The sequence below is a fragment of the Pteronotus mesoamericanus genome, unplaced genomic scaffold (genome assembly GCF_021234165.1).
Source record: "Pteronotus mesoamericanus isolate MK-2021 breed Mesoamerican mustached bat unplaced genomic scaffold, CSHL_Meso_final contig_657, whole genome shotgun sequence".
Taxonomy (NCBI): domain Eukaryota; kingdom Metazoa; phylum Chordata; class Mammalia; order Chiroptera; family Mormoopidae; genus Pteronotus; species Pteronotus mesoamericanus.
Window position 1 is genome coordinate 1,912,205 of NW_026555229.1, and position 24,056 is coordinate 1,936,260.

The 24,056-nt window shown below is 46.0% G+C and overlaps 2 protein-coding genes across 3 annotated transcripts in view; one reads left to right on the forward strand and one right to left on the reverse strand.

Moving 5' to 3' along the window:
* The window catches only part of MMS19 (MMS19 homolog, cytosolic iron-sulfur assembly component), a 32,425-nt gene extending 25,646 nt beyond the window's left edge, over positions 1-6,779 (reverse strand). The window contains exon 1 of one of the 2 annotated variants that reach the window (XM_054581303.1): positions 6,645-6,779. In XM_054581303.1, the coding sequence (XP_054437278.1) occupies positions 6,645-6,756 (112 nt within the window). In that variant the 5' untranslated portion in view covers positions 6,757-6,779. The remainder of the gene's footprint in view (positions 1-6,644) is intronic. The other variant, XM_054581304.1, reaches the window with a different exon arrangement.
* Positions 6,780-7,174: 395 nt separating this feature from the next.
* UBTD1 (ubiquitin domain containing 1) overlaps positions 7,175-24,056 on the forward strand; it is a 51,997-nt gene continuing 35,115 nt past the window's right edge. Inside the window, exon 1 of the mRNA XM_054581314.1 lies at positions 7,175-7,694. Coding sequence (XP_054437289.1) covers positions 7,625-7,694 — 70 coding nt within the window. The 5' untranslated portion in view covers positions 7,175-7,624. The remainder of the gene's footprint in view (positions 7,695-24,056) is intronic.

Genomic DNA, 24,056 nt, shown 5'->3' on the forward strand with positions numbered 1-24,056 from the left:
GTCATGAGGGCCGCGTGTCTGCACCCACCAAAACCTGGCGCCCTTTGCATCGCAGAGTAAACAACACAGAAGTGATGTGCCACCTGCTCTACCCTGGCTGCTCAGCCTCACCAGTGCTGGCCATGTCTAAAGGTCACCGTACTGAGGAAGTTCTTGAAATTCTTTTGGTGGTTAAAGATACAGTTGAAGGTTACAAAAACAAAAAGGAGGCTGTTTTGCTTCTTAAGAAACCCAAAGCCTGGAATAGTATCAAGAAGGTCTATGCCTCTCAGCAAATGAGAGCTGGCAAGGACAAAGCAAGAAACCATCATTGTATATAGCACAGGGGACCTTGCATCGTCTCTAATGAGGATGGTGGTATCATCAAAGCCTTCAGAAATATCTCTGGAACTACTCTGCGCAATGGAAGCAAACTGAACATTTTGAAATTTGCTCCTGAGGGGCATGTGGGGTGTTTCTGCAGTTGCACTGGAAGTGCTTTCCCCAAGTTAGATGATCTGCATGGCACTTGGCATAAAGCTGTTTCCCTTAAGAGCATCTACAACTTCCCATGCATAAGATGCTCAGTACAGACCTGGGCCTATTGAAAAGCCGAGAGATCCAAAGAGTCCTCAAGCTCCATGGAGGAAGATTCACAACAGCTTCCTGAAGGAGAATCCACTGAAAAACCTGAGAATCTTCTTGAAGCCTGACCCATTGGCAAAGGCCATGTGCTGAAACACCTTTTTTTTTTTTTTGGCCAGGACAAGAACCACAAGCTCCAGGGTGTATAAAAAAGCAGCAGTGCTAGAAGCCAAATTAGATGAGAAGGGGGTTCCAGGCAAGGAGCCTGTGGTAAGGAAGAAAGGAAAGAAGGCTGTTGGCCTTAAGAAGCAGATGCCTTTGGTTCGTAAAAAGGCTACAGTTACCACGAAACCAGCAGCTGAGAGGAAGCCCAGAAAAGAAACCTATTACAGAAGAAGCCTGAGACATAAGCTTAACTGTGTTTATTCTATAAAGGTCAAATCAATTTGGACGCTGATTTTTGAAAATAAAACAAAACTGATCAAAGGCAGTTAAGAAGAAGGAGAAAAAAAAAAAAAAAAGCAGCAGCTGCTGCTTTTATCATTACAAAGAGCCATCCATTTGCCTGTGATTCCTTGAATCCCAGCACTTGAGTGAACTGTCCTGGCAGGGCCCTTTAGTCTTCACACCTTTCACAAGGATGCCATCTCGAATCAATGCAGAATAAACATAATAAGTGAAGTAAAAAGTAATACAAAATTAGGGGAAATACGAAGATATTATTTACATTAGCTTCACAGCTATCACACCATAGTAAATAAGAGTAAGGAAAATGATGAGTAAGGTGGCAAATAACTAGAACAGTATTTTTAGGATGTTTTCAACAAAGGTGACTAAATTTAACACCCTATTTATTCTAGCTCTGCTGAGTCTACCTCGGAAATGTCTTTCAAATATCACTCTTTTTATCCCTATGACCAAACTATATAGCAACAGATTTCAAAATAGCCCTCTACTTTTTTGTGTGATGAAAATGTTCAGGAATTTTTAGATACTGGTGATGGTGGCAGAACACTGTCAATATACTAAAAGCTAGTTAATTGTGCACCTAAAATGATTAAAGGGGTGAATTTTTCCTCAATTAAAATAAAAAATCTTCTAATCCATTCATATTCTATTTAGAATTACCTCCCTGAAATGCACAATTTCTTTGCTCCTACTGCCTAAGACTTAAATCCTTAGGACTTGAAGTCCTTCACAATTTAGCCCCCAAATCCCCTCTAGCCTTACCTTTCATCATGACTCCTATCATTTAGTTGCATGAAATCCCAGTATGTCAAGTTCTTCCATATCCTTAATCCTGTAATCATTCTCTGAGTTTGGAATACCTCTTTTCTGCCCTTGTCAATCTGAGGAACTTCAACTCTTCAATATCCAGCTCTAATGTCAACTCTTGTAACACCTTCCTTGATTCCCAAAACAGAATTACTCCCTTTGGTTTTCTCCATAATTGTTGTGTGTTTGTTTTCATTTATTTGTGAAGCACTTATTGAACACCTATTATAAGTCAGGTATGATGTTAGGGGGTGGAGATAGAAATATAGACAGCGCTTTTAATAAAGAGTCCACAGTCTGCCCTGGCTGCAGTGGTTCAGTGGATTGAGTGCCAGCCTGTGAATCAAAGGGTCACTGGTTCAATTCCCAGTCAGGGCACATGTCTGGGTTGCAGGACAGGCCCAGTAGGGGGCACGCAAGAGGCAGCCAAACACTGATGTTTCTCTCCCTCTCTTTCTGTCCCCCATTCCCCTCTCTTTAAGAATAAATAAAATCTTAAAAATAAAAAAAAGAAAAGAAAAAAGAGCCCACAGTCTGTGGGGGCAGAAAGACATCTAAAGCAATCTCAGTCTAACAAGTTCAGTATTACCATAGTGATACAAACAGAGACTGGATTAACATAAAAAGGGAGTAAAATTCCTGGGTTTATGGACCATTCCTCACTAACTTTAACTGAGTCAATTCTCTTAACACTAAATTCTCCCAAATGAAAAATATCTGGAAGTACTGTTAATTATGTACTTGGACTCCTGGGATGAAAGAAGCTAATAAACAGTTAATTTAACTAGGGTACCCTCACTGGCATTAAGGAAAATAAGTCAAAGTTCCTTTCCCTAAGTTTTTCCAATGAGTCCAAGATTGGCTCTCTAAAAATGGACCTATTAGCACCTCCTAACTACCCACACTTTCCTCAGCTGGGCACCAGTTTGTGTGGGGAGTGTTGTCAAAGGAGTATTTATATGAGACTGACAGAGAAGGCACAATCAGACCTCTGTCTGATGAAGTTGCAGCCACTTGAGAATCTGAAGTAGCAGCCAAGGGATGGGGGCAGAGGCGGGGGGACTGGTATGTGAAGGAGCAGAAGAAAGAAAAATCCCCATCGGGACTCAGTTCCAGTCAAGCTCTCCAATTGTCCTTTCTGCTGAGGATGTCACACACTTTTCAGAACTATACTTTACTGTCTTTTAATAATCTAACAATCTTTTGGATTCAGGAATAGTGGTCTCCTCAGGGATTCAAATGTGGGACAATACACTATAATAAAAGACTGAAGTGAAGGAAAATCCAAATAACTAATAGGAACAAAATTTATATACATCACCTGTAAATTCAACAGGTCCAAAAACCACTGTCTTCAAAACCAGCTTCGTTTTTTGAACAAAGTACTTCTCTTTTGCTCATCCTCAGGCTCAAAAACTTGAGGTCATCTTAAGCCTTCTCCCTCTCTTCCAAGCTCTACAACTAGTTAGGCCTCAAATTCCACAGATTCTCCCTTCTCTTATTTCCATTCACTTAGGTAGTTTTTTACAGCACATCTACTTACCAGAAAGGACCCCAAAAAACCTGGAACTATCTTCTGGAGGGCAGGCCCCTTGTAGTACAGGCCTCCCCCACTAGTGAGTGCTCTAGGAACCCATCTGTATCCATGTACCAACTGGCATTGTTGTGAGAGGCTGTGTTCAGCTTCAGTGAATTTCTTTTGTAGACTCTTTCAATGCATTTACCTATTTCATGATAATGTATCTGCCCACAGTGTTGAGTGTTCAGCAGTTTTTGACCAAAAATGGCATGACCCCTATGCCCCACCCTCCCTATCTACCTGATCTCACACCCAGCAAGCGACTACCCTGTGAAAAAAGTCCTCAAAGGGAAATGGTTGCTGACATGGAAGAGGTGAAACAAAAACCGGCAGAAGCACTAAAAGGCATCAAAATTGACAAGTTCTAAAACTGTTTTGAGCAGTGGAAAAAAAGTCTTGATAGGTGTGTTGCACCAAATGGGGAGTACTTTGAAGGTGACTGAAGTTTAAACATGTAAGTATACACAATTTTTTATAAATAAGCTGTTTGGTTTTTGGGGGGGGGGGGGGGGGGGGGGGGGGGGTTCTCCCTCATATGCTAGTTTCCAGATGACTCTAGTGGTAGCAATACCACCAGAAGTGAAGATGACTACAGAAATAGCTACTAAGCAAGTCTGCTAATAAACAGATGAGTGGTTGAGAAATAAGTACCACAGAGATTATGAAGTGTGAGATGATGTTTGGCTGGAGTAATCAGGAAACACTTGAGGGGTAGTCAGTGAACACTCTAAGTGGGCCTCTACTCCTAAGTCTAACTTTGATTGGACAGAGCCAGTGGAGGGCACTGAAAAGGAAAGCAGGGAATAGCAAATCAAGGTGGCTGCAAGGAACTAAAGGTCCAGGAGAGGACTGGTGAGAGAGTAAAGGCTGGGGCTAGGTAGTGGCAGCCTTAGAATGCCTGGCGGAGAGGCCTTTAACCCTTAGACTGCCAGAACATTTCTCTTCCATTACTTACACCTTTGCATCTGACACCTACTTTCATCAGGAGCTCAGGTGAAAAACAAAGTTGGTGGTAGCTGCCTTTGTGATCATAGGGTGCTTCTTCTGCATTTACAACTTGGAGGAGAGGCTGCTGCTGTAGTAGTGGCTAAACAGATGCTGGTTTCTTCAGCACTGACAAAGCTTGATTTGGGATAGAGGACTAGAAAGCACACCTGATTCTTGGGACACTTCGAAACCGTTAGCCTTCAACAACTCTAACTAAGGCTGTGATCTAAGACTGAGAATATCAATTTAAATTGCTTCTCGAAATCACTTTTATTATGTGGCTCCCTTGCTCAAGGATCTACAATGACTCCTATTACCTACAATAGGTCATTTATGTCACTCTGCTTGGAATCCAAGGTTATGCATAATCCAACCCCACCAAACCTTTTCAACCTTATGTTACTACCTGTTACTCATCTGTTACTACCAACCTCCTTCCTTATTCAGAAGGGTTAAATTACAACAGGGCTGGTGTTTCAGTCTTAGCTGAGCTGAGTTAAATTTAAACTGGACAATAATTTAGGCCATTAATTTCAGGAATACAAATGTACATTTTACAAAGATATTTATAAGAATTGGCATTCCTTATTTGTGTCTCAAGTGTGTTCTGAATTTGAAAAATTCAAAATCATTGTGTTCATAATATATAAATGTGAAAGAATAGTTACAAATAACACTGATATAGCAATGTTCTTTATTGTGGTAGGGGGTAGGTGTATGCATTTTTCAAAATCAGTAAACATACACTTAAAATTTGTACACTTCATTGGATATAAATTTTACACCAAAGTAAACTGTAAACAAACTCTAGTTAATAATATGCCTACCAAAATATTTAGGGGGAAGTATACTAATATCCTCAATTTAAATGGATGGATAAATATGTGATACAGCAAGTTATATTAAAATGTTAATGGCAGAATCTTGACATGGTGAGTATATGTGGGTTTCTTATGAAATTCTTTAGACTTTGCTGTAAGTTTGAAAATTCTCATAAAACACTGGGGGAAATGACATTGATAATGCACTATATTTGATAAAAATTCTAAGCACTAATAACACACTATACTCCATAAGCAGTTAAACTTAGTGGAATGGCAGCATCAGGCATTTGCTCCTTGTGCTTCCATGTCACTTTGCACAGACCTCTTATAGTCCTTTCATGGTGTAGTGATGGGCACATATCGAATCTAATTTGTATTTATATTCCTATTGCTTTGCATCTGTTTGGAGAGTAGTATGTGTTCAATATTTATAAAATGATTGAATAAAAGTGGAATTGCTAAGGACCAAAGTATTATACTTCCTGCAGATTCACTGTATTTACTACATATCCTAAACGTTAATATGTTCAATTTGCAAGAAAAATGAGTCCTTTACTTTTCCCCAAGCATAAGAAATTTCCAAAAATAGACAAGACTCCTCTGTTTTCATGGGATTATTTTGTATTCTATTACTTAACACGAGATCTGAGAACCTCCTAACATTATAAAACTTTTAAGATTTTTTTTTCTGAAAGGGTGAAGTCTCAGAATTCCAAGGAAATCTGGAATTTCTTTTATTTAAATCTTAGCCAAGCTGTCAGAACTAAGAGATCCTTGAACTGATCAAAAGCAGGAAACTGGAGATCTGGGAAAAAGATAAAAACAAACACCATACAAAAAAGTCATGAAGCAAATTAATCAAGAACTTTACCAAGAAACGGAGGGAAAGTCTTAAGGAAGATACGCAGAACATCGCGAACTCCCTGAGGATGGCTTCTCTTCCTCTCTCCAATTACAGCCAGAGATCTGGCCACCAGGCCACTCCCAACATGCCACGCGACTGGAGCTGATGCTCCTGAATATGCTTCTGTCAACCTCACAGAAAAGACGTGCTTTCGCGGCGTCACCACCAGATTCTAAACTGGAGCACCTGGGTCGGAGTCCCCATTCCCCCACCTGCCCGATCTGTGAGTCTCTGGGCCTGTTTCCTTCTGTGGGAAATAGTAATAACTCTCCTAACCCGGACCGGCGCACAGGGTGGCTCTAAAAGATGAAGGGAGTAAAGGCACTTTAAGGAAAATTCAAGAGACTATCAGTTTGTTACGGCTCTTAAATACGCGATGCTCACAACCCGCCTCAGACCAGTCTCCCAAATCCACCGCTGTCCCTCACTCCCTTCCCGCCCGGCCGCAGTGCTGAGGCCGCTCCCTTCTATCGGCCCCCATGAGGAAGCCGCGCGGCGACGTCTGCCGTACCTGCAGCCACTTGGTCAGCGGGGCCCTCCTGCTGACCCATGACGAAGTCTTGCACGAGGCCCCACAGGGCGCCCGTGGGCGCTACCGCCTCCAGATCGGCGGCGGCCGCCATGATGTGAACGAGAGGCCGTGGGAGGGGAAGCGGGCTGTGGCGCGGGACGGGCTTCTTCGCGCAAGCGCCTCCTGAACCAATCTTCTGGCGAAGACTGAGGGGGCGGGGCGCTCCCTGGATCACGTGCTTGCCGGCTCCTGGCCAGGCAGTTCCAGGGAGGGGTGGGACAGTCCATCCCCCCGAGGGGCGGGGCCTGGAGTCGGGGTTGCGGCGCAGCGGGGGGAAAGGCCGCTCCTGGGCAAGCAGCCTGGGGCCATTGAGGGCAAGTAATTCCTGGCCCAGCTACCCCGGAGACCGGCGGCGGGGCGGGCACCTGGCTAGGTGGGGCTAAGGGGCGGTACGCACCCTGGGGGAAACCAATGAAAAAATCAGGCCCTGCCCGAGGGGGCGGTGCCGCCGGTCACATGCGCACCTGCGGCGGGCGGTGGCGGCGCGGGCACCGCGAGCCGGCGGCTCAGAGCGGGGCAGGGCTGGGGCGGGGTTAGGCAGGTGAGTGACAGGCTCTGGGGGGCCGGCCCCAGCTGGGAGTCCAGAGCTAGCCGGGTGTAGCTGCGGCGGTGCCCGCCCCCTCTCTCCGTCCCTCCGGCGGAGCTGCTCTCTGGCCGGGCACCGTCGCGGGCCCCCCTGGCCCGGCCACCTGGGACTGTGCTGGGGAGTCGGCCACCTCCCTCTCTCCCCTCGCCCGCAACCGCAAAGTTTGTGGAGAAGCCGGCGCTGGGTCAGAGCGAGCCCCCGGGGGGAGATAGGGGAGCAATCGATGAGGGGCGGCTGGAGCCGTTGACCCCGGACGCCGCGGTCCGGGGCAGGAGCGCGGAGCAGTTTACCAGCCCGTCGCCTCCGGTGCATGGGGCCCGGCTGAGAAGCCAGCATGGGCAACTGCGTGGGGAGACAGCGCCGGGAGAGGCCGGCCGCCCCGGGACACCCCCGCAAGCGAGCAGGTAACAACGGGGAAGGGAGCAGGGCTACGGGCGCCCTGCCAGTTGTCCCCCTCCTTGCCCGAGCCCTGGGCTTCCCGAACCACCTCCCAAGGCTCCAGGCGCCTGGCTTTCCCCGAAGGCTGCTCCCGAGCCAGACCAGGGGCCCCCTCCCTAGCCCTGGTGGCCGGGGAAGCCGAGTTGGGGCAACTGGGAGCGCTGACCCGGCTTCGAGCTCAACTCGCTCCAACTGGGAAGCTCTGGGTGGGAGTGGGGGCGGGGGCAGGAAATGTTTGCAGACCGCAGCGGGGCCGGCGGAGGGGAGGAGGGCCCGGGGCGAGGGCGCCGCTGGCCTGGCAGCCGGTCCGGGGTCGGACGCCGGCCCGTTGGGGCACAACGCGGGCGTCCAGGCGTCTCCAGAACTCGGAGCGAGCGAGGCGAGAACAGTCGCTCCTTCCAAAAGACTGTCTGTGTCATTATCCGGCTGCAGATCGTGTCTGCCGGAATCCGACTAGCTGAAGCACCGCAGGACTCTGGGAAAGAAATCTTTATTTTTCCCGCAGGGCTTTTTAGAGCCTCCGTGCCTTCTGGGAGTCTCGGAAAAGTGGGGTGCGGGGTGGGAATCGCCCTCGGGTTTTTTGGGATTTTACCTAGCCGTGGGAATGGGATCTGCTCACTGGTGATCCGCGAGGGCCGGGCAGCGCCTTCTCACTTTCTTGGTACACTCCTATCCTGGCACTTCGCCCTGGGAAGAGGGCTGACAGTCGTTTCTCCAGGTCTCGTACTTCCTTCTCTGAGGATGTTGCAAGGCCCTTCTGAGAATGATAAAATCGTGGCCTTTAGAGCTGAAAGTCACCTTTAAACTTGTCTGCAGTCCAAATAGACCCTCCCTCCTCCCATCTATGAAAAAACCCAGATCCAGAGAGGTTGAGCAACTTGCCCAAACCCACACAGCTAGTTAGTAGTACAACTGGGGCTAGAACACAGTCTCCTCTCCCACCCAATTGCCACATATCCCTTTGTGTAAGAGGAGCCACAGGGAGAGTAGTTAATGAAGTGGAAACTCTAGTTGGAGTTTCCTGTCTCCTTTAACACCAAAGGTGTGTTGGGAGGTTGCGGAAACCGGGAAGGAGGGTGAGGGAAACATGGGGGAAGCAGAGGAGGATGTCTGTGCGGTGGACAGGATGACTTGTGGAAGAAGAAATGTGTTTTTATAGGGGGGATGGGCAAAATTTAACATTGAAATCCTCTTGGTAACCCTGGCCATTCTGACTGAGGAAAGTTGATTTTCAGACCAAAGGGCTTCTTTCCATTCATTCATACATTCATTCCAAAAATATTTATTATTTATGTACTCAGTTCATATAATTGATTTTGTTACATTTATCACTGTTGACAACCATCTCCTACTTGGAAGTCTCTCCCCTTCCCTTCTTGGCATTAGACTATCTTGGTTTTTTTCTCAGATCACTCCTAGGTGTGGACACACTCATAGGTCAGTTTGACATTGTTTTCTCTCTCATTACACTCCAGAGAAATTTTTTTCTGTTCCACAACTCTTCGTCCACTGGGAAAACTCCTGTGCTGTATCTTCAACTATCTTCTCCCGAACATTAGACTCATACCTCTAAATACCCACTGGACACTCTGATGTAGTTATCCTCAGATTCAACACTTCTAAAACCAAGCTTTGCATCTCTCCCCCTCACCCAGTTTCCCTCTGCTATTCCATTCTTGCAGATGCCTAACTTTATACTTTGAACACTTCCCTCGGCTGACTTTCTCTACTTCCTGGCCTCTGCCTCCCAGCCAGTCAGTCACTGGGACCTGCTGTTTCTTTAGCAGGTCTTACAAACCTGCCCTTCCACTGTATTTCGCACACTTGTCACCTCAAGAGCAACCATCTCCAGGGCTGAAGTTAGTTCCCCCACCAAAGGCAAGCTCATCTTCAGCTCATTGAGTGGCTGTACATGGTAGGTCCTCTAGAAGATGTTTGTTAAATTAAACTGCTTCAAACCATATAGTTCTATGTTCAGAAAAAAATTTTTGCAAAAAGTCCTTCCCTATGTCTGCAAGAACTTTAACTCCAGGCCATTCAAGTTGGATCTAGTCCTTCCTTTTAAGGCAGGATTTCTTTCTCTTCCCTGATAATAGGCCACCAGTGTTTGCTCAGGTTATTTCCCCCTGCTTATCAAGAGCCTTTCTTCCCTTCAAGGTCCACCTCAAATCCAATATTTTTTTAAAAGTACCTTGCCTGACAGTTTCACTCCCACCCCAGTAGACCTGATTGCTGCTTCTGAGAACTTCTTCAGACACAATTTACCACTTAATTAACAATTATCTACTCTATATTGTTAGTCATTTCTTTGATGCTTACAGTTTTAATATCAGCAACTACATTGCAAGCCTTGAAGACCTGGGTTCTGCCTTATCTGTGTGTGTGTGTGTGTGTGTGTGTGTGTGTCTGACTTTCTTATTCATGTAGCCATATACACATGCACATACATATACTCAGCACTTAGCACAGTGATTTGTACGGAGGAAGCACTCAATGTTTGTTGATTTTAGAAAGCTGACCCGACTTCATCTTACCATCTGAATTTTTCATGTAAACATTTTACTGAAGTATACCTCTGCATTTTTACCTTGTAGCATATCATTTTTTTTGCAATTCTGTGGGTCTCACTATGAATAGTTTTTTAAAAAAAGATTTTATTTAATTTTAGAGGAGAAGGGAGGGAGAGAGAGAGGGAGAGAAACGTCAATGTCTGAGAGATACATGGACTGATTGCCTTTCACATGCCCCCAACTGGGGACCCAGCCTGCAACCCAGGTATGTATCCTGACCAGGAATCAAACCTATGACCTTTTGGTTTGTAGGCCGGTGCTCAGTCCACTGATCTACACCAGACAGGGCTGAATAGATTTATTAATAATATCCCAAGCCAAGGAGAACTTTGTAAGATGACAAGTTTGGTATAAGGGAAGGACTCCTACTTAACTCAGTGTGTACCTGGCATTCCTGTATCATCTGCAGCTTACCCTTTGACAAGGACATAATTTTATGTTGTAACACTAATGCCAAAAACTCCCCTCGCTCCCACTGTAACTCTTACCTTTCCTTGGTTACTAGTGTTTCCCTAGGTCCCACTGTAACTCTTACCTCTCCTTGGACACTGGTCCCCTAGCTCCCACTGTAACTCTTACCTTTCCTTGGTCACTGGTGTAACGGAAGAAAGCCTCAGAGAGAGAGCTAGCGTATATGCTCTAGCACTGGCCCGGTAGTTGGGTGACCCTGGGCAAATCATCAAACCTCGCTGGGTTATGCTTTCAACATTTTAGAAAGGGAGGGGGTTATACTAAATGATTAGAGCCATTTTAATCATCTTCACAAAGGCAAGTATTCAAAATTAGAAAGTTATTAAGTTGAAATCTTATGCCTTGTCACCCTTTGGCCTTAATTCTGTCTTCCTAGTCACTTGATGGGTAAAGCAGAGACATGACACCCACTAGTCAGGCATTGTTGGATAAGCTAGAAGAATTATGTGGTCGTCTCATCTGATCAGGTTTTGTGATTGTCACTTTTTTTTAAACTGTTACTCTTAATGCAAACAGAGTGGTCTATGTTCTCCCCTTCAGGTGCTGAGTGGCCTTTGCATGCTTCAGAGAATAGTTGGGGATTTACTCATTGTTGGGGAGGGGGGAGGCTCTTGCCACCCCATACATATACCCTGGGTAGATCAGTATCTCTTACCAAGAAGTGAGTGGATGAGGCAGCCCCTCCTCTGGCTACCCCAGGATGAAATAGAGTGGTAGAACAGGCCAATTTCTTGCCCAGCTCCACCCTTTGAGAATGTGGCAGGGCTGAAACCCAAATATCTGACTCTGAGGTGCCAGGCGTATCCACTTACATTCTGGAATCTCAAGCTCGGGGTGGACAGACCCAGGGTCCTGTTTTGGGTTAGTTGGGTTTGGCAACGAGTCAGCCTCTCATTGTGTGGGCTGCTGTGGCTGTTCTTGAGAGAGTAATTGGGCAACCTCTCCATTTGCTCAGTAAATATTTACTGAGTGCCAGGCATCTTGCTGGCTGTGAACAGACCTGGTCCTTGGCCACATGGAGCTTACAGTTTAGGGGGGCAGATTATAAACATATATTCATAAAAATTAGGTGTGCTCATACATGAAAATCTTGTATGATTATATATACAAGTAGATGATATTATATATGCTGGAGATGCTCACATTTATTTCAGCCCATTCTCTCCAGCCTTATATATTCTGCTGCCTACTCAACATACCCAATATCTAAAAAACTGCTCAGTTTAACATGCCTAAAACAGAATGAGCTCTCTTCCCCACCCTACCTGCCCCTTCTAGACTGTCCCATCTTAGTTAATGGTGATTTCATCTTTCCAGTTGTTTAAGCCCCTAAAATTCTAGAGTCATCCCTGACTTCTCCCTTTCTCTCACATCCCACATCTACTTAATCAATAGATTTCGTTGTCTTTGCCTTAAATATATCCAGAACCTGCCTTTCACCATCTTCATCACTTTCACCCTGGTCTAAGCTACCATTGGCCTCTTAACTGACCTTGCTACTTCCTCCCTTGTCTCCCGACAGACTATTTTCAGCACAGCAGCGAGAGTGATGCTGTAAACTGTAAGTCAGATTTTGTTACTCTTTTGCTCCCCATCTTATTCAAAGCCCTCGTGTTGGCCTACAAGACATGATATGCTTTCCACTAGCTTAACTGTCTTAAGCCATCTCTTGCTCTTCATTCCGTGTTCCAGCCCCTGATATCTGATGGATCCCTCCCTCCTTCTCCTCCTCCAGGTCTACTCAAACATTTCTTTTCAGTAAAGCTCTTGCAGGCCATCCTTTTTGAAATAGACCTCCTTTCCTCCACCACCTGTTGTCAGCATTATCTACCACCCCTCCCTACCTTATTTTTCTTTATGGCACTTATCATCATCTGACATTGGCTGTCTCCCTTACCGGGTGTGGCCAGAGATTTTTATTGCTCAGTCCCTGGTGCCTAGAGCAGTGCCTGGCATATAATAGGTGCCTAATATTGTTGGGTGAAATTAGTGTGTCTCACAGAGTTGGTGAGGTTTACGGAAAAGCAGGAATGAGAAGACCTGATTGTGTTCCCATCTTAGATGGGTGTTAGGGAAGGTATCTGATGAAGGGACTAAGCTGCAACCTCAGAATGGTGTTTTGTTCCTGGGATTGGCTTCTCTCTTGCCCAAGGCCTGGGGACGGTCTCAGACGCCTGGGATATAATTCCCTGTGATTTGAGAGCCTCTTGCTAGAAGATACAGGGCTGAAGCAGGAGAGCAGAGTGAAGTCCTCTAGTAGGGAGTAGCCATTCCCTAGCCAGGGAGTAGCACATTCTAGTCACTTTATGTGTGTCTAAGTAAAAGTGACACCTCTTCCAGGTACATATGTTATTTGTAGTCATAAACTCAAGGGTGAGGGATGGAGTGGTCTAACAGACTAAGGCAGGGACGAGGGCGATGTGGATTGCAGTCCTTTCTACCCCATTGACTTGTTGGGGAATTTTTAGAATCATAGAATTTTAGAGCTGAAAAGGAACTTAAAGATTTCTTTAACCTCTTTTTTCTTTTCCAGCTATTTAAAAAAAGAGAATAAAGGTATCTCTACTTCCTGCGGAGTTCACAAAAATGTGGTACAACCTACATAAAAACTGCCTGGGCTCCTTTAAGTTTCAAGTGTGCTGAGGCCAAGACATTGTAGGGAAGTGGTCAAGGTCAAAAGTATTGAAAAGGGAGAAGATCTAGTCTCTTTGCTACTTTCTTGAATGGTGATCTTGGGCCAGTCATTTGTTTGTGCTCAGTTGATCCTCTGTTTAATAAATAAAAAGATGATAGTATCTTCCGTTGACTTCAGAGAGATGTTATGGGGATAAAAATAAGCTGACACTGTTTTTAAAATTACTTTCATGGCTGCATGGTCTGCTCATACATGAGATCCCAACCCAGAATCTCATCTGGCACTGATGGGAAATAGGCCTTGGTTCTCTCTCCTTCCTAATTGTGTGTCATTTTGGACAAGCCTCTTGATCTCTCCGAACTCAGTTTCCCCATTTGTACAGTGGGATGACTGTTACCCTGCTCTGACCTCCCAGAAAGGTTGTAAGAATCAAGTGAGATCCTGAATGAAAAGAGACTTTGTGAACTTACAAAGTTTCTATTACTCAAAGCTATAGGATTTTTATATACAAAACCATAGGCCGTGATCCCCCACCCCGCCACACCATATCACTGAAGCTTACTCTTTTTAAAGAGCAAAACTATAAATGTTTAAAAACTATTTTAGATGGGAATCTGTCTGAAATGGATGATATGTTTCCAAGCAAAGCATGCTGAGCACAAATAACTTCTCTTTGCAACTTGACAGTGCTGGGTTCACACCTATATGTACAAAGCACTTGCTTGGTGTAAGTGGGGACCACCAGAGCTTCTTTCTCTCAAAAGTCTTTATCTCTGAAAGAAGAGGGGAGGTGGCTGAACTGGTGGCAGGCAGAAGGAAATGTCTGGGTAGAGCCTGTTCAGAAGGCCTACCTGCAGGTCCCCAGCAGCAGCATTGGTGTGAGGAGGCTTTGAATCCTGCTCTGGGCTCTGAGTGAGAAGAGCGGGTCCTGCCTGATCAGTTACTGTGTTTGTGACAGCGCGAGGCCTTTGGGCTTCTGAGAGTCTAGGGCAGCGGGCCCCAAACTAAATGGTTCCCTGGTGCTGCGCTTTCGGGGTTCGTGTTTCCACCTACACTTGTTGCTCTGTTTTCTCCCTGGTCACTTCCTCCCCCCATTAAAAGTTGTGTTTAAACATACATAACTTAAAATTTACCATTTTAATCACTTTTAGGTGTACAGTTCTGTAACATTAAGTACATTGTCCTGCTGTGCAGCCATTACCACCGTCCATCTCCAGAACTTGTTTCATTTTCCCAAACCGAACCTTTGTACCCACTAAGCAGTAACTCCCCATTCTCCTCTTCTCTCAGCCCTTGGCAACCACCACTCAACTTTCTGTCTCTATGGGTTTGACTGCTTTAGGTACCTTATATAACTGGAATCATACAGTATTCTGTGTCTGGCTTATTTCACTCAGCATAATGTCTTCCAGTTTCATGCATGTTGTAGTATGTGTTAGAATTACCCTTTTTTAGGACTGAATAATACTCCATTGTGTGTATATACTACATTTTGCTTATCCATTATCTGTCATAGGACACTTGGGTTGCTTCCTCCTTTTGGCTATTATGAATGATGCTGCTATGAACATGAATATACAGATCTCTTTTTGAGACCCTGCTTTCAGTTCTTTTGTGTATATACCTTGAAGTGGAATGCTGGATCATATCTTCTGAGGAAAACCACTTACTGTTTTCTTCAGCAGCTGCACCATTTTACATTCTCACCAGCAATGCACTAGGGTACCGATTTCTTCATATCCAATACTTATTATTTTCTGTGGGGTTTTTTGGTTTGCTTTTGTTTTTTCTTTACAGTAGCCATCCTAGTGGGTGTGAAATGGTATCTCATCAAAGTAGTCACTTCTTGAGATCCCTTCTGCTGGGCTCATATAGCAGCCCCTCTCATTTCTTGAGCTTGTTAGAATTATGCCTAGAGGAGTTGATGGGCTCAGAGTGAAGCCTGAGGGTGCCACAGAGAGGCAAATACAGGACTTTGGGTGGCGAGAATCTGTTTTTCTGGTCACTCAGAATTTGGTTTCTAATTATGTGGTCAATGGTTGGGATGGACGGATAAATGGATGAATGGATGGATGGATGGATGGATGGATGAATGTCTCCAGTTAAGCAAAGCATTTTTGTGTTATCATTAATCTGGCTCCCAAAGAATGTTAATGCTCTCTTACTCTGAGCACCACTTTCTTTAGCTCCCTTTTGCACATGAGAGTTGCAGGACTGTGGTTCAAATGGAGAATTAGGGATGAAAGAAAGGTGCAGAGTGGTACAGTGATACAGTAACATGGCACTTGTCTTCTGCAGGAGGCCATGTGCTTCTCTCTGAGCTGCTAGGGCAAGATCTCTCCACTTTCTGAACCACAGGGAAGGGGGATCAAGCTTAATGTATACCCACACCTCTGACCAGCCCCTGCTCCTCAACTCCAGCATCTACTGCCGTTGGAAAGAGGAACCTGTCAGGAAAAGGACTGGAGTACCTTCTTTCTGCAGGGTAACAGGTGGGAGGAATAGGGGACAGCGATGGCCTGACCTCATTTGTACCTGTCTTCTCTGGGAGGCTGGCACCAGAACCCAGACCTAGGCAGGCATCCAGCCAGTTCCCAAGCAGCCTAGATCCTAGAGTCAGCCTGTGGACTTGGAGTTTTGTTGTGTTTAGGGCTTGAAGAGTTGCAATAGCAGCAGCTCTGCTTTGCTGGGTGTTTACCATGTGCCGGGAACATCACTGTCCAGTATCTTGGTCAATCCTCCAAACCACTCTATGGGTGGCTACTGTTGATTTTTTTGCAGATGAAGAAATTAAACCTTAGTTAACATCTCCTGCCTAAGGTCACACAGCTGTAAACAGCAGAGCCAGGACTGGAAACCAAGTGGTCTGATTTCAAAGCCTGAGCTATTGGCCACCGTAGCTTATTTTTGCTGGGATTTAATTTGTTTTGTTTTTTTTTAAATAAGAGTTTACTATTGAATACCTTCATGCAACATGCTGGGTCCATTCAGTCTTACTTGATTCTCCCCATTTTGCCTATGGGAACATTTTTGCCTTTTTTACACTTGGGAAAGCTAGTAGTTATGATGCTGAGGCAGAGCTAGAACTCAGCTTAAGCACTTTGACTCAGTTCCGGTGATCATCCCATTGTGCTGCGAGCTCCCTCCTCCAACTCCCATGAAAAGAATCTGGGAGGTCAACTGTGAAGTCTGTAGAGCTTCAAGGACAGTAAGCACTCTGCTCCCTTCCAGTTGCTGTCACCTCCCCCTTTAATTTCCCAGCCCCTAGAACCCAGTCCACACATCTAGAAGCCACATATACCTGGCACATAGTAGGTGCTCAATTAATATGCATTGAATGTTTTTTGAAGCCTGAGTATGCTAGAAGCAGTGGAATCTCAGCCAAGATCGTGTTCCTAAAGAGAAACACAAGTAGAATGCAAACATCATTGTTTCCTCCTCCTTCTCCCAGAATGAACCTTTACTTTCCAACTCCCAGATGCCAGGAACTTGAAAAGAGTGCCCTGGACTGCAGACTTGGAATTACTCCCAAATTCCTAGGGGAAAAGAGGCAACAGAGTCACATTAGTAAAGTGCTTGCAGGATCAGGTGTCACTCTTTGTAATTAATAAGACTAATGATCCTTTGCTCTGCTCAGCATTTTACAGTTTTCAAAGTGCTTTCTCAAGTATAATATATCATTTGATTGCCACAGCCATCCTGTTAGGTAGGCAGAGCAGAAATCATTTTTCCTGGTTTATGGATGAGGATTCTGAGACTTAGTGAGGATGTTAAGCTGCCCAAAATTACTGACAGATAAGTGACAGGGGCAGAACATGGAAGGTAGAACATGGCTCCACTGCTTTCTTACTACGGTAAGAAAGCCTCAGGTCAGAGCCTCAGTTTCCTCCTCTGTAAAATGGGGGCAAGGGCAGCACAGTCAAGGATTATATGGGATGCTGTGTATGAAGTGATCAGCAAGAATGCCCACACACAGCAGATGCTTAACGAACAATGGCAGTGGGTTGTTAATGACAACCAAGGGCAAATCCAGCGTTCCTTCTGGGACTTGTATTCTACTGACTCTTGTTCAGCCTAGAGTGTGGGGAGGAGCAGAGTGTAGCCTCTCCTGCCCTACCAGGGAAATCTGATTTTGGCCACCCTCTGGCCCTCCCCATGAAGTCAGTATAAAGAAAGCATTTCTTTTGATTCACAAAATCTGAGATTGTTCCAAGAGGATGTTTGTAAGCTGCAGTTTTCTTTTTGTAGCTGGTAATTTGACAGTTATGACAAGTATTTGATTCTTGTAATGTCCGTTCGCATTTTATTATCCCAGCTCTTCCAGCTCATTAGCCTTGGGCAAGTTGTTTTGGATTTGGGAGCCTTTACTTCCTTATCTGTAAAATGGAGATAACAGTACCTACTCCATAGGGTTGTCGTGAGAATTAAATGAGTTAACACACATAAAGTCCTTAGTATGGTACGTGGGACATATTAAAATACCCACTAAAGGGTAGTTATTATTTTTTACTATTATCACCATACTTGTCACTGAATTTAGGCTAGCTGTCTCCAACCTTCATCTTCCCCTCAAGCTGGGAACCATGGCTGGTGAAGTTTATATACAAAACCTAATTTCCACTGAGTATACTGACTGGTTATCCATCTTTCTTGTCATTACAATCATTCATTGAGGAAAGCAAATTGGAAGCAAGTTGCTCAAGAGTGATGTTATTATAGAAATAGCCTTGAATCCAGCTTAATTTTTAAAAATGTGAATCATTCACAAATACTTGAGAACTTCAATTTTGTCAGTAACAAATTTCTTACAACACCCCCTCATTCTTGCTGATTCCAGCAACAACAACAACCAGTGGCTCCTTTTCTACTATCTCCTTGCAGAGGCAAACATGTGCCTGGTTGATCAAGGCTCTCGAGTGCCCTCAATCTGCTGTGGCCCATCTTCAGCTTGGCAGACATCTCTGAGTCCCCTGGGGATTCCTTCCTGGAGCCTCCCACATTTCTCTTTGTTAACTGAAAATACCTCCTCCATGACCTTCCAGGAAACTGGTGATAAACCACAGCAGAGCCACTTTTCCATACTTGATATACAGCCCTCTGCAACTAGAATTTTTTAAAAAACCACACATTTATTTTATAATTATTATATACTGCTATTTATTGAGCCATGACTGTGTGGCAGGTGGTGCAGTAGGCACTTTGTACACATCTCATCGAATCCTCTTCATAATTCACTGAGGGTGCAATTGTCCTCATTTAAGTGGGGAGGTTCAGTGATACTAATATCAGGTGTAGGGTACCACTGTGAGAAATGGAAGGTTTTGAATTCCAGACCACTGTTTTGGATTCTCAGGCTTGGGTTCCTTCTATGCAATATCTACTTCACTGTCAATTTCAGCTTAAAGGTTCACTGGACTCTAAACAGGTATAGCCAGTTTACTGATGTCATTGTTACCCATGACTAGCAAATAGTTCACTTCTGCCAGCTTTCACACTACACATCCTGAATATGCCAGCAAGTGCACTTTGTGACAACCTTCATGGATTTGTCCCTTCTTCTGCCTCCCCTGCCCCATGCTGTGTCTGGGAAACGGACCACTCTGTCCTCTGTAATATTGCACATGATATTGGTTATTTACTTAGAGAATGCACTCTGCTCCCCCAAAATAGACGGTCATGTGATCTGAGCATTTCATTTCCTGAGACTTCACAGCAGTTCCAGGAATCATCATCACTGAAATCTGTACGGCTTATTAATTTTCTGCCACCTATGTGTTAGTCACCTTACTAGGTGTTTGACTTCATTGTTTTCATTTTTCACATCAACCCTGTAAGGTAGGCACAATTACCTCCACTTCACAGATAAGGAAACCAGGGCTCCGGGAAACCGCTTGCCCATGAAAGCTGAGGAACCGCTGTTGGAATCCTAGTAGTTGTATCCTGAGGCCTGTGCCTTAATCACTATGGGAAACTGCCTCTAAGTATTTACTGCATCTGCTTCATGCCGGGCACTGTGCAATGAGCGGGGCACATCATGGAGAGTTCATTCTTTTCCTCAAGGAGCTTACAGTGTGATGGACTGGATAATACTGGAGCTTCTGTGATTTGTTTTTATTTTTTCCAAACCCTCTTCTGCCTGGACACCCCTGGTGGGCAGACCCATGACACAGTGCCAAGGGTCCAGGGTGAGCCAAGGAGGCAGTCCTGGGGAGCTGGTGATGCTCCCAATGCCATGTTTACGTCCCAGGCCGACTCCTGTGGTTGCTGTTTGCCCTTCTTTCGTATGTGCTTTCACATCAGGTTCACAGAACCCAGAGCTCATTCCAGTGTGGGCTCATCTCGGTCTGGCCCAGTATAATATTCTTGTTTATGGACCAGTCCAGGCCCGGCTGCTGAGAAGAAGGTGGCCTTATTTTGCTCGAATCTTACTGTTACTATGGCTTTTTATAAGGCCCCAAATGAAATTCTAAAACCACCACATGCTGTATGTGCTGTTATTTGGACCCTCTCTCTAGGTAGCAGGATGGGCTAGTTTTTGGAGTCAACAGGCAGAACAAAAGCTTCCTCAGGCCCTTTAATCTGCAGCTGACCCCACCTACTTGAAGCTGAGCTTAGCTCTGTCTTTCCGTGACACGTGTCCCATGGAAGATCCAGGGTGGCCCATTGTTAATCGTCAGACACTTTCCCCGCAGCTCTGGACAGGGATGCTCAGCCTCCTACTTCCGACAGCTCCATTCCGTGGGCATTTGTCTATGCCAGGGGCCCTGGGCCAGAGGAAGTGTCCAAGGAAAGACTTCAGCCTACAGATCCCACCCTACCTGAGTGCAGCCCACCACCAGCTGCTAGTTTGGCTATGGATGACTGGAGGCCTGACTCCTTTTTTTTCACCCAAGGACATGCTTATTGACATTAGAAAGAGGAGAAGGGAGGGAGAGGGAGAGAAACATCAACATGAGAAACATCGATCGGTTGCCTCTTGAACGTGCCCTGACTGGGGACCAAACCTGCGGCCCAGGCGTGTGCCCTGTCTGGGAATTGAACTCGTGACCTTTAGGGTTTTGGGATGTCATTCCAACAACCTGAGCCACACTGGCCAGGGCTGGAGGCCCATTTTGCAGGCTGGACCTGGAGCCTTAGTTTTAGAGGTAAAATGATCCCTCTTCAAAAGCTGTGAGGTTGGCAAGCTTTCTCAGAACCCATTCTTATCTTTTAGGGGAAGGGAATTGACAATTATAAGGGATTCAGCTGAAGGAACTGGTTTAGGGAGGTCAAGCCTCTGGTCAAGCTATTGGTCTGCCCTGTGAAGTCAGAGGTAGAGCTGGTATTTGACCCAGGAAATCTGACTCCGTTTTCTGTGTCCTTTCTACTACATCCTACCTCATTCCTGCAAACATGTGCACATATTATACATATGTATGTCTCATCATCTATCCATCTATCATGTATTCCATCTATCTAGGGGAGGAAACAAAGACAAAGGTGTGATACCATTTCAAACAAGACAGTGTGCAGACAAGTAGAGATGAGGGCAATGTGTAGATACTTTAGAAAGAGTTGAGGTGGGATAGGGCAGGTATTAGGGGTAAGTGAGGGGAGTTTGGAGGATAAGGTTGAAGAGAAGCAAATGATACTATTTTCTTTATTGTAAAAGTAATATGTTCATGTAAAAAATGTGAACAATACCGGAAAACCCAAAGAAGAAAATCCCGTATTCCCACCACCTGGAGAGAGCCCCTCATTCCCCGTTTGGTGTTTACCTTTGTAGCCACTTTCTTTTCTTTTTTTTTTTTTTTTTTCCCTTTAGGCAATAGAATCATATAGGCTTGTACACCAAAGTAGGGATGGTCTTGATAGTAAATGGGGATGTTTAGGACAAAGGGAGCTTCTGCTGGTTCCTACAAATGGGGTGCAGATGAATGATATGGTTTGGGAAGAGACACCCAACATCTGTGAGGCGTGGGGACTAGAGCCTGTGAGGAAGCAGAGGCTCCAGCACACCAGACTTGGAACTCATATTTTATCATCCACTGCTGAGGTATCTCAAGGTTTGCTCCCCTCTGCTGCTGCCCAGGGGGCCAAGGGAAAGAATGTCTCCGTTGTCGTCTCAGGAGCTGGCTCCCCACCCCCGTCTTACAGACTCCTTTCTTTCCCATTTACCACCTGGATTCTTCAGCGGAGTTCTCCTTCTCTGGAGTTGGGGACACATAGCCAGTTATGCCACATCACAAGCTTTGCTGCTACGTGAGGTCATTTCAGGGGAGAAACTATATATAGCGGAGGACTAGCATCAGGACAGCTCCATATTGTTCAGGCTGTTTAGCATCGCCCTTCCGCTGATGCAGCCAGGGTCACCGCGGACTTCCTGCCTGATGGCGGGCACCGCACCATGTCTTCAGTGTCCTCTCTGTGTTCCCCAGCCAGTGCTCACCCACATAGGACCAGGGTTCTGGCCCCACTCAGGCCCAAACAAACTTTAAAGGAGCTGCCTCAGGAGAGAGGCATTGGGGAGAGTCAGGTGGTCACAGTTCTCTTCCAGTTCTACCATTTGACCCCCCTGTATGTATGGCTGTATACCTATGGTTCCCTGGTTCTTCATATGAATGATGGAGGAGATGGTCTGGAACAGGAATTCTATGCTAATTGTTTAAGCCACTAGAACACCTTCAGATGCAAGCTCACAAGGTAGCTTAATGTATACAGCCAAGTGGGTGCTACACTGGTTGATGCCAAGGAGACTGGGGGTGCAAGAGGTTCCATTGAAGTCTTGGGGTCCTGCAGAGCACACAGATTGAAAACCACTAATCAAGATAACCCTCTGAGGTTTCTTCCAGCTTTGGGATTTATGGCTCTGGCCTTGTGATGGCCTCCTGCGTAAATGACCCATCAGCAGCAGGGTTACAAGATTTGTGACCTCTTGAAGACTTTGATGGTCATCTTGGGTAGACTGGGGCTGTGGCGCTGGACAGAGTTTTTTGTAGTGGGGCATTCAGTGGGTAGTACAGAGTTTGCAGATCCAATTTGACTTACCAGCCTGCATCGCCATCGGCTGTTTCATCTGGCCTGCTCCCACCTGCTTTTCCTTTTAGTGCTGTTTTTTTTTCCCCCAAAGAAGAGATGAAAATGAAGATATAATGCATTTTAGGCAAGGAAAGTACATTTAATTTCAGTTGCCTGGGGCCGAGTTAACACATTTTATATGTGGAGTATTTGTACAGCACAGTGGTGCCTTTGGCAGAAATCAGAAAGCCAAAATCTGGGGCCAGTTTTCGTTCATTCAGCAAGTTTGTTTGTCGAGCCCCTCCTTTGTATTCCTGGAGGAGCATAAAGGAGATCCCAACTGTGTTAAGACCTCTTGATTGCAAGTAACGGAAACCAACCAAACCTACTTAAGCAAAAAAGGTGATTTGTTAGAGGGTTTCAGGACCCCACGGCAGGATTGCTGCCCTGCTTTAAGCAGGGATAGGGAAAACCTTGTTAGAGTCTCCCTTTGTCTCTCATCTCTGCAGCCTGGCTTCCTGCTTCCTCAGCCCACACAGTCCCAAGTGTTCCTGCTTCAGTTCCAGCCATATTCACAGGGACTCAGATCTCCTAGCCCAAAGTCTAGACTCCTGGGCGAGTGAGTTCCACGGGCCCAGCCTAGGTCACGTCTCTACCCTTGGTCCACTCTGCCCTGGATGGGATGGGTCACATGCAACAAGACACGCCTGGCAGGGACCACTCTTGACCCTGTGTGGATTCGGAGCAGCTTTGGAAGAGAACTTGTGAGCCACACAAACAGCCCTAAATCTGTCTGCTCCTCCAGCCCTAAATGAGGAGCTCTAGTCCGGGGAGGAAACCAGGTGTATGTGGAACACTTACTAGACATACAGGGGAGACAGGAAAAGGAGGGACCTTTGGCAGAGCCTGCCTGTTGCCGAGCACACAGCTCTTCCATTTGGGACTGTCAGGCGGAGGGCACCAGGCTCCCCAGGATAGCGTCAGCAGTATTACACAGAGAACAGAGGCCCCTCCAGGTTAGCTGAGGGAAAGAAGGTTTGTTGGCAGGATTACCGCAAGTGAGCCCAGCTTCTTAGGAGCTGGGGCTGGAGAGCAGTCAGGAATGGAGGCGGCTCTGTTTTTAGGGGCTGGTGGCCTCTCTGCTTTAATCTGAGCATCTGCCTTGGCTTCCTTCTCGGTAGACTCAGCCTTCTCCTCTTATTCATTGGTTTGTTCCATGGCTGAGCACACTAGTGCCAAGTCCTGGCAGCCAGTGGATTGGCTTCTCCAGGTCACGGGACCACCCGGGTGCAGGTAGCTCAGGTAACTAGTGGTGTGGGATGTGGGGGGGCTGATCATGTGGGATGTGAGGCTGTCCTTTTCAGGTCTTGGGGCGTGACAGGCATTAAGAAACAATCTCCTCCTATCTTTTACAGTCGGGATGCTTGTGGACATAGGAGAGCGGAGCCTTGAAGGATTGAATAGAGGAGGGAGCCCAGGAAGTGGACGAGCCTGAGCTAAAGCAAGGGAGCAGGGAGGGGTTGGGATCAGGTTTGTGCTTCAGGGAGGGGGCAATAAGGCCTAAAAGGCACCTCGAAAGCTGACTTGCAGAGCAAGGGTACAGAGGTGATGGGGAGCCACTGGGAACATGTGACCAGGGGAATGCCAGGGACTTG